General features: G+C 40.9%; 1 protein-coding gene across 2 annotated transcripts; it reads right to left on the bottom strand.

Annotated features, from left to right (window-relative positions):
- Positions 1-4,895: 4,895 nt before the first annotated feature.
- Positions 4,896-9,829, bottom strand: LOC103714454 (very-long-chain 3-oxoacyl-CoA reductase 1). 2 transcript variants are annotated; one of them, XM_008801707.3, is made up of 3 exons: positions 9,140-9,826; positions 5,844-5,913; positions 4,896-5,327 (listed from the first exon to the last, which is right to left on the bottom strand). In XM_008801707.3, exons 1-3 carry the CDS (start codon positions 9,775-9,777, stop codon positions 5,082-5,084), a joined length of 954 nt encoding a protein of 317 aa, XP_008799929.2. In that variant the 5' UTR covers positions 9,778-9,826; the 3' UTR covers positions 4,896-5,081. The 2 variants fall into 2 exon arrangements, with proteins under 2 accessions (XP_008799929.2, XP_026663219.2); XM_026807418.2 differs by lacking the exons at positions 4,896-5,327; positions 5,844-5,913 and adding an exon at positions 7,639-8,344 and having other exon boundaries at positions 9,140-9,829.
- Positions 9,830-10,104: the final 275 nt, after the last annotated feature.

Here is a 10,104-nt window from a genome sequence, read left to right as displayed (position 1 = left end):
TGTTTTCTTCTGTAGTAGGATTTTCCTTGATAAATGAAAAGAAAATGATCGGATTTTTGGGATATCGCTGTGCTACCTTAGATTCTCCAGTTTTATGTCATGCTAAGAAATTCTTAGCATCTCGAGACTAGAATTAACGGATCATCAATTTTGATCTCAGACCTGGAATATGCTGATATAAACCTCCGTCCTCCTAAACTTGAAGCTTGAGCTTCTTTAATTAATATCAACCCTCCATCTGGTTGAAAGAAATTGAGGTTGTCAGTAGACTACGAGGAATTTCTATCCAGAGTGGATTAGAGTTGTTTATGATCTAATCTTGTGATAGATCGGTTAATCAAGAGAAGTTGATATTTTGACAAAGAAACTTGATCTTCTTATTCAGAATTAAGATGTTGATTCTATGAATAATCTGGAGAGAGACTAACTGAGATCTCGAGGATGACTCAATGGTTGAATACTTTTAAAGCCTGAACCTTAAGGTATGACTAATTTCGAGGACGAAATTTATTTTAAGGGGGGTAGGATGCAATGTCCGGGCCCACAACCTACTAGGCCCAATAAGGAATAGGCCCAGTTAAGGTTTGGGCCCAAATTTCACTGTGGGCGGTGCTGTTATAATGTTTAAAAAAAAAAAAAACGAAGGGATAAGACCGACAGGGAGGGGTTACCGCACCCCCTGCTGGCAGCCGTTGCCGGCGCGCCGGAGACAGGGGGGCGGCGGCCAGTCCCTAAGTATGGAGGAAAAGAGAGGATGGGACCTCTCAGAGGGGGGTTTCATCCTCTAAACAATGATTTAAGCCTCTGCCGGCAACCCTAAGTCACAGACCCCCAAGAACACTGAACGGGAGAGAGAGCCGAAGCCCTGGAGCCGAAGGCGAAGGAACCCTGAAGCTCCAAGAGGAAGGGCAAAAAGCCAGGTAAGCCCCCTTCCTTCTCTCCCCCTGTTTTGTGCAAGACAACAAAGAAACAAAGAAAGAAGGGAGGAAGGGGATTTATGGCAGACCAAGGGGAGCGGCTGCGGGCATCCCGCAGTGCCGCCGGCTTCTCCCGGCATCTCTTCCCCGTGGGAGAAGAGAGGGCCGCCGCAGGCGCGGCCGTGGGCTCAGCCGCAGGCGCGGCTGTGGACGCCGCGAGCTCGGCCATGGCACCGCCGACTGTGGCTCGGCCCTCCCAAACCCCCCTTCTTCCTTCACAGGGGAAGAATGGAGAGAGGAAGAGAGAGGGTTTGGGAGTGAGAGAGAGAGAATATGGGGTGGTGCCGGAGGGAAGGACCAAAGAAAAGAAAGAAAGAAAGAAAGAAAGAGAGAGAGGAGGAAGAGGCCGTAGATCCGGCCGGAGGAGAAGAAGAAGACCGGAGGATCGGCCGAAATGGCTAGGGCTTCCGATCGGAACCAAGGAGAGAGAGAAAAAGGAGAGGAGGAGGGGACTTGCCCGTGTACGGCCGTGAGCGTCGCCGGTGCGGGCTCGGCCGGGGAAGCCGAGAGCTCGGCCGCGGGCTCGACCGAAGAAGCCGAGAGCTCGGCTGCGGGCGTCGCCGATCGCGGTCCGACCCCCTCCCCGTGAGGAGGAGACCATCGACCTCCCTTTCCGCTCGTCGTGCTCCCATCGTCGGAGAAAAGAGGAAGGGGAGATCGGGATGAAAGAAGAAGGGAGGAGAGGAAGCTTCGGGAAGGAGAAGAAAAGAAAAAGGAAAAGAAAAAGAAAAAAGAAAAAGAAAGAAAAAGAGAAAAAAAAAAAGAAAAGAAAAGAAAAAGAAAAGAAAAGAAAGAAAATGAGAAGAGAAAAGAAAAGAGTGGGTTAACGGACCGGAATCGGGTTCGGATCCGAAACACGTTAAGCCCAATTCAAGCCAATGTAATTAATTTGGGGGCCAAATTGATTCCGGATTAACCCTGACTCAGGCCCAAACGGGTCACAGTGACCCTAAACCCGAAATTAAACCCAATTAAGCTGGGAATTAAGCTTAGTGGCCAATCGGAAGGCCAATTAAGACTTATGAGCCCAGCCAAGACCCCAATACAGAGGAATTAGGCTTGGGCTAAATTTCAGGTAGAAAAGGAAATAACATATTGTTATTATGACATGATTTAGGTGATTAAGGATCTGTCACCTGGACTTGAGCAATTTGGAAAGCGAATTGAAGTAAGTAATCTATCTTAATCTTATCGTAGATCCTGTATTATGTTTTATAAGATGAACCAGTGCTTTTCATACAACTTGAATTGTATACATGATTGGTGAGAAAGGTAAGTAATCTGCCCTAATCTTTATGGATCATGCATGAAATTTAACATGTTATGCATGTACTGTAGGCTAAGAATGATATGTGTACCCGACATGCTCTAGTTACACAAGATGTGATGATATATGTTTTATATTCCGTTATGCCTACAAAATATTGGGATTACGTTACATGCTAAGATATGAGTTATGAAACATGAACATGAGTGGTACATGTCAGTCACATAATTCATAGTTGTGCACATATTATGTTTTCATAGCTCTTGTGATACATGCAAAATGAATGGAGTTCCATGTTATGATTTTTCTTAGCATGAGTGTAAAGAGTAATAATGATTTGCTCTAGCTGCATATTGCTTGTAAGGGGGTACCTAAGAACTACTAATGCTACGGGCCGAATGCAACTGAGCCGGCCTTGCTAGTGGCCGATAATGACTGAGCCAGCCCCGCCAGTGGCCGACTAATAACTGAGCAGGCCCCGCCAGTGACCATTAATGAATTCGCCGTAGCATCTATGAGGTACTACCTATACTGAGCATTATTTATGAACTCTTAAGAGCTACTGACCCAATGTAACTGAGCCGGCCTTGCCAGTGGCCGAGAATGACTGAGCCAGCCCCACCAGTGGCCGCCTAATAACTGAGCCGGTCCCGCCAGTGGCCAAGAATGACTTCGCAGTAGCATTTAAGAGCATGACCACGGTATGCCGGGGGCACGGTTTCATGTGCATGTTTTATGAAAATTTTGTGATTTACAATACTGCTTTGTTTAAATTGCATACTTTATGAAAATGATATTTGAAGCATGATCATGAGGCTCGTTTCAGAGATTGGGTGTATGAGGCGGGTGCTTCCAAATCCTGCAGATGTGTTTTTGGGAAGAAGCAAAATCGGTGAGGGGTGAAGGACGCTTGCGTGAAGCCTCGGAACCGGCCAACATCTGGCAGGGGAGCCCCGTGTTTCCCCCTCATGTGGGCCCGATAGTCACGTGCCCTGCGCAGGCGGGCCGTGACATTTATGAACGTGCCTGACCAAAGCATACATTGCTTTACAACGGGTTTTGAATATATCGTTATGAAATGTTGTATTTTGCTATAACCGATATCTCCTTTAAATTGCATACATATTATGCCATGAAGATGATTAGATAAATATGCATGTCAGCTTCTCAAACCCTGCATAAACATGGTTACCGTTATGTTCGATCCGGTAAGATTATGTATGATTACTTACTGAGCCGTGTAGCTCATATCCGTTCATTTACTTTTCTTTCAGATCTTCACCACTGATAGCTGCCAGAGACACGTTAATTTGGTATCAGGGCTTCTGGGGTAAAGCAAGTATACTTTTGTGTACATAAACTATGTAGAAGCTCTGTATTTGGGTACTGACCAGCATGTTGTACTAAGAATGCTTTCATATGAAAAGATTCGGTTGGTTTGACTACCCTATTACCCAGGTATGAGGCTGCGTGCTATTGCGGGTAGTAGTCGGCAATAGCACGGCCGTGTCACGGATCCGGATCCGGGGCGTGACAGCATGCATGATGCACATGCCAATGCAAGAATTCGCTTGATCTTGTGTCTGATCTTAAGGTTTTAGATCACCATTTGGCTACATAAACTTGTTTTCATTTCGGATTAAGTGAACGTGGAGGATCCAACAGCAATTTTTGAATATCATTATTCTCTCGAAGCTATCATTTTAAACTAAAATAGTTTTATCCCCCCAAAAATTAAATAAATAAAGCTACCCTTTTAGGTATGTTGAATTAACACGGATAACTTCATTTTCTTAAAAGAAAGCCAAAGAGTCACCAGATTTTTGCTTGAATATATTCAAACTACTATTATTATAACTACGGCTAGTATTGCTCCTACTGATGTTGATTATTACTATTATTCTTAGATCTAATTAATATATAGTTTTTAAATTATTTTTAAAATTTCTATAACCCTATAAAAAGCTTGCTCACAAGGCTAGCTTTTAAGAACTCCTATCAAAGATGTCTTTTTTTTTTTTGCGTTAGAAATCGCATATGTCTTTGAAATCTTCAATTATATAGAATTAGAAATAAAGATTAGTGGGCATACGATTAGAGCTATTAACCAAGGTCCAAGAAGAGCTAATATAAAGAAGGATAAGCATTCAAGTGCCTAGATTAACAAAAAGGAGAATAATCAAAGAAAAATCATTTGAACTCAAGTTCAATTATATGGAACTAGAAGCAAAGATTAGCGGGCATGTGTTAGAGCTATTAGCTAAGGCTCCAGAAGAACTGATATAAGGGATGAGCATTCGAGTCTAGATTAACAAATAGGAGAATAATCATAGAAAATCGAACAGAAGAATATAATTCGAATATAGATGTGTGAAAAATCATAAGGGTGACCTTGTTTCATCAAGATATTGTCATCTAAGCTTAAGACTATGTTTCGATGCATGTACGAACCTATCTTAATGATTATGAAGCATATTACAAGGAACATTGCATTTGAGAATTAAGAAAATCACTGTAACATATTTAAACTTGATGTTAAATCTTCAAAGCATTGAATTTGAACCACAGTGAACTAATTATGCTTTAGGGTCAAGAGGGAGGAGCATGTCATGGACAATTAAATCTAGCATGACAATCTAACACTTTAATACTTTATGGCAATTATAGACACTTTTCTTCCATTAGGAAACCATAGTCCATCTTAATACCTTGATTTGTTGCTTTTACAATAAATATTTAATAATTATATGTCTTTATGCTTCGTACTTTCTGGAAAATCATTTCCAGTAGCACTAATAGTATACAGTTTTTACTAAAGAGAAAGATCAAGAGACATTTCATTCCCTTCTCAATTTTTTTACCTGGCTTTTCTTTCTATTTCCCACATATAGAAGCCATGAATTGAGGATAAAGTCTGGAAATAAATAAGCCAAGCACCACTGAATGTAATGAGGCCAGTAAGGAGTGCATTGTGGCTCATAGCCTATCCAACGCACAGCAGCAGAAGCATAGCCATCTGATGATGGTATGAACATAGAGGATTGCTTGATTCTAACCATTTTTGTTGCCACATATAAGGGGATCTGCATCCAAAATTTTAAATCAGATATAAGAATAAAATAAATTCATGGTTAAACTCTTAATATGTGAAAACTATAACTTAAATAATATTTTTAAGAATTATGTAGTCAGTGCTTTATTTTAAATTCCTACTACGTCCAATACGTTGCGTCCTATCAAGCTTATTCACAAGTTTTCCATTCTTTGTTTTCAATGCTCCATTGCATTATAAATTGTAGAAGGACAAAATTGACATTACTTGGATAGGATAGCCAAACATTTTTTTGTCTTTAGTTTGAGAAAAGATTTAATGCAGATACAGTGATCATATTAATGGCAACTACAGTGACAATTAATATTGACTGTAAACAATGTAATCTTATTAGATTTTAATGCAGATACATGTTAGATTTGACTCACAACCATTGGGAACCATAGTTTAGAGGTGTTAAGAAAAAGTTGTATTAGCCAAAACTTTATAATGCTCATGAAGAAGAGTAAAAATATGTAAGCAATAATTATAAGATGGAAGGACTAACCTGACACTGCACATCGATCCCCATGCTCTTATACTCAACGTATAGGCTTTTAGAGAACTGATTAACATACCTGACAGAAAAAAATAGGACCATCCTTCAGTTTCATCAACACATACACAAATAGAGAGAACGGGCAGGCAAAAAATAGTTGCCCAAGTAAAAAAGATTGGATGTTGATAGTCTAAAGCAATTTAACATATGAGGGATGGAATCAATTAACTTTCATTTCTGTTGAGCTGTTTAAAAGCTACTTAATTATTTATTGATTACTATTTAGATAATATTGGAAGTAGAGAATGAAATTCAATGTGATTTAGCATTGCCACTATATCTTAGGAAGAGTTAATCAAGGAAATCATAACACTACAGTGAATTGGCTTCTATGATTTACATAAAATATGAAATATACTATTCATGTAGTGAAAAACCTATGTTGTATTGACTGATCTTGATGCTCTCATCCAATATGTATTTCTTTTCATTTCCGTATGAAATTAAGTTATGGCTAACTGCTATATAGTCTAAATCTTGCCTTACTCTCCAACCATACCTAACAAGACAAAAAAGTCTAAGCAGTTTGTTCTTTCTAATTTAGATAATGTAGTTATTAAGTTTTTTTTAAGTTGTCTTTTCATGAGAGAAAAAGGAGGGCTACAAACAGGCCGGGCTTACACATCTCTACCCGAGCCGGGTCTAAAAATTATTTTGGGCTTCAGGCTGGACTTAGGCTCGAAAATATTTGAAAAACCTTAGTTTAAGCCCGATCCGAGCTCCACCTGAACCAATTAGGCCAGCTTGAATTACCTGTTTGGGCTTAAAACTAGGCTGGCCCGGACCCCCAAAAAAGCAATCTTTGAATGACACTCAAAATAAATTAGTTAAATTTAATATTCAGCTGTTAAATTAAGGCTAATACAAAACAACTAAAACAACCAACTAATCAAACATACTCTGAAACCCACTAGTTCACTAGCCCAATAAATCCACTGGAGACTTAGAGTATTGATCAGGCCCATTTTAGAATGAGCCTAAATGATTGAATCAGGCTGGATTCGGGCCTAAATTTAGGCTCAGGCTCGAGTTGGGCCCTGACCGGGCCAGTGATATATTCGAACCTGGCCTGAAAAAGAAATGGGCTTATAATTAAACCCAAATTCAGCCCAAAATTTTTCGAGCCTAGCTCGTCGCCCAACCCAAACTCGGCCTGGCCCGATGAGTTTCAGGCCGGCCCGAACCCATTTCCCATCTTGAGAACAAGTAACCAATGTGCCATGATTCTAGTTTTTTGATCTAATCATTTCACCTCTTTTTTTTTCCGATTACTCTTGATTTTTAGTCCTCTGTAGATAAGGCACGAGTCAAAAAGGAGAAAAGTGAAAATAAATCTGCCAAGTACTAGCATCAAGATTCTGCGGGAATATTAATCAATGAAGACACTATAATCAACTTAACCATGTTTGAAAAAAAAAATCTTTTTTTAACTTAAAAAAAAAAAGGAAGGAGGGAGGAAGGGACAAGTCCACCTCCGCGTAGCAGTCCTCATTGGGCCCCTACCTCGCCAGAAGAATATTCGATGCGGGCAGAAATGACCGTGTGTTGGGCATTCCAGCCGGTTTTACTCACACCCTCTCCATCCATGGGCCCGGCTCGATTACCCCAGCCTCTGAGTTCCGGCACGAATACCACGTGTGAGTACGTTATACCTGGTACCACCGAGGCTACCAACAGATAAGCTCTTCCAGATTTTATAAAAAAAAAATTTGCAAGATAATTTACTTCCCTTTCAACCAAAAGAAAAAAAAAAAAATTCCAAAAGCAAATCTCGTTGGAAAGCTACCCTCAACCTCGTTTGGCACTCAACTCTATCTAGATACTAGATTCATTTAGATCTGTGGTAAATCTGGCCTTATCCTACTACTTAATGCTGAATAAATGAAACATCATAATATGGCCCAGTTGCACGCAGCCTGAAACTTTCCAGGGCCGACACGCGACAATAAATGAGAAAGTTAATTTGCCTGCTCCACTGGACGACTTGCCATGCCATCCATAACTCCCCAACTACTTCACTGCTCATCACGAACTTTAATAATCATATACAAGCAAGAAAATTTATCTCCTACTTTCTGTTGTCGAGGCAGAGGATACGTCATTACAGGCAGACAAAATCAGTAGCGGATATTTTTAAAAATCTATAGCTGAAATTATTATCAATATTGTATGCATCACCACGTCGTGCATGCAGCCAATCACAACAGTTAGATTCTAAGATGATGCATCCGGATATAAATAAGATCTGTGTGAGACTCAATAGTTCCACATCGAAAAGACTCGTTCAGAGCCTGAGCATATGAGATGGGTGTCTTCTAATCCTCCAGGCACGTGCCTTGCACAGACGGGCTTGCGTGAAGCCCCGGAACCGAACAATATCTGGCAGGAGAGCCCCGTATTTCTCCCTCATGTTGCCCCCATATGTTTTGCGCAGGCGGGGGCGTAACAGCCTGCATATAAGAGCGACTGTAATTAACTACCCTACGGTCTATACGGTATAAGTAATAATATCTTCATGTTGACTATGGATTGAGTACGTATGTATTCAAAAGCCCTATAAAATCGCTAGTTCTATATATATATATATATATAAATAAAATATTTAACCGACCCATCCTTAAAAAAAAAAAGAAAAGAAAAAACTTAGTAAGCTAAGAGTATATATGAATAAATAGTACGTAGATCCGATGATCAAAAGGCAATGGTTGCGTCCATTCTTTATTCCGAAATATCTGAAGCATGATGAGAGATAAAAAGGGTTTTCAGGCCTAGCATATTTTTGTGAAGCTAATGAGGCTTGTGTGACTCCCAGCCACTCAAGTAGTACCCTGTGGGCTAGAGATGGAGAGTTACTCTTGACACTCTGAGATATTTTATTTTTTGATTTTATTGGATGCATCCATACTCGTCTAATATGATCCATCCGTCCTAGCCAAAAAAATAAACAAATAAATAAATAAATAATATGGTACGTGATGATTGTTTACCTTCAGCCACTGTTCATTAAATCAAAATATTTCCTTCAATTTAAAATTTCGATATCAGTTCAAATGTTGTTACTCTCCTTTTGTTAAAAATGATTCGAGCAAATAACTAATATCGTTATTTTTCATTATTTTTCATCATTCTCCAACTTATAATCGCTACTTTTTTTTCTCTTGCAACGGTCCAAAGAGTCCGTTACTTATATCAAATTTTGGAGGAGCCATAAGAATAGAACACAAAGTATGAGAGGTGGCACTCACGCTTTAGTAGCAGCATACACAGCAGCGAGAGGAAACGAAGGCACCACCACGGAAGATGCTGAGCCAATACAAACAACTGCGCCTCTCCTCCTCTTCATCATCCCCGGAAGGACGGCCTGTGTGACCCTCGTCGTCGCCTCCATGTTCACCTTCACGATACCTTCCCACAGCTCCTCCTCCACCTCATGGAAGTACATGAACTGTGGGTACGTCATGCCGGCGTTGTTCACCAAGATCCCGACCTCCAACTCTCTGATCTCCTCTTCGAGACGTCGAATCCCATCCGATAAATCGCCGGCCAAATCCATGACGACCAGTTTGATCTCGGTGCAGGGATGCCTGGCCTTTATCTCGCCGGAGACCCGTCGAAGCTTGCTTGGGTTTCTACCAATGAGGACTAGGTTGAGTCCTTCATGGGCTAGCTGGAAGGCGAAGGCCTTCCCGATGCCGTCGGTGGCTCCGGTGACCAGTGCCCACGAGCCGTAGGCCTTGAGGTCCTTCCCTGGCCGGAGGAAGGCGGCGTAGGCCCATTTGAGAAGAGTTATGGAAGTTTGGAGGAGAGAAAGGAACCCCAGAAATGAGAGTAGAAGGACCCATGTAGGTTGTTCTTGGAGATGGCCGATGAAGGGTGATTCCATTGCTTAGGTGAAGAGGGACCCTTCCTTCCTCGTATGGGTCTTAATATGTCTATTTGTGGGGAAATGGGCTTATATTGGTGACGCGTTAGTCTAAGGCTAAATAATAATAATAATCTCTCTGTCATCAGGACACCAAAAAAATCCAAACGTCCGCATAAAAAAATATGCAAGAAACCAAGATTTGCCCCCTTGAATTCTGTACTTTGTACTTTTTCTTGATTTGGCAAGATGTACTCACGTTAGAGCTAAATGAATTACCGTTTTTACGGAAATAAATTATCCTCAATTTTAGACCATTTTGGGTTGCCGATTAGAACAAGCATCCTC

The sequence above is a fragment of the Phoenix dactylifera genome, chromosome 11 (genome assembly GCF_009389715.1).
Source record: "Phoenix dactylifera cultivar Barhee BC4 chromosome 11, palm_55x_up_171113_PBpolish2nd_filt_p, whole genome shotgun sequence".
NCBI lineage: Eukaryota > Viridiplantae > Streptophyta > Magnoliopsida > Arecales > Arecaceae > Phoenix > Phoenix dactylifera.
The sequence above is the reverse complement of the archived record's forward strand: the minus strand, read 5'-3'. Positions and strand labels throughout refer to the sequence as shown.

Coding starts and splice junctions, on each gene's coding strand:
- LOC103714454 (XM_008801707.3), bottom strand. CDS start 9,777: ATGGAATCACCCTTCATCGGCCATCTCCAAGAACAACCTACATGGGTC. Junction 5,914..9,139: donor GTGTATGCTGCTACTAAAGC/GTGAGTGCCACC, acceptor TTTTTCTGTCAG/GTATGTTAATCAGTTCTCTA. Junction 5,328..5,843: donor GGATCGATGTGCAGTGTCAG/GTTAGTCCTTCC, acceptor TTTTGGATGCAG/ATCCCCTTATATGTGGCAAC.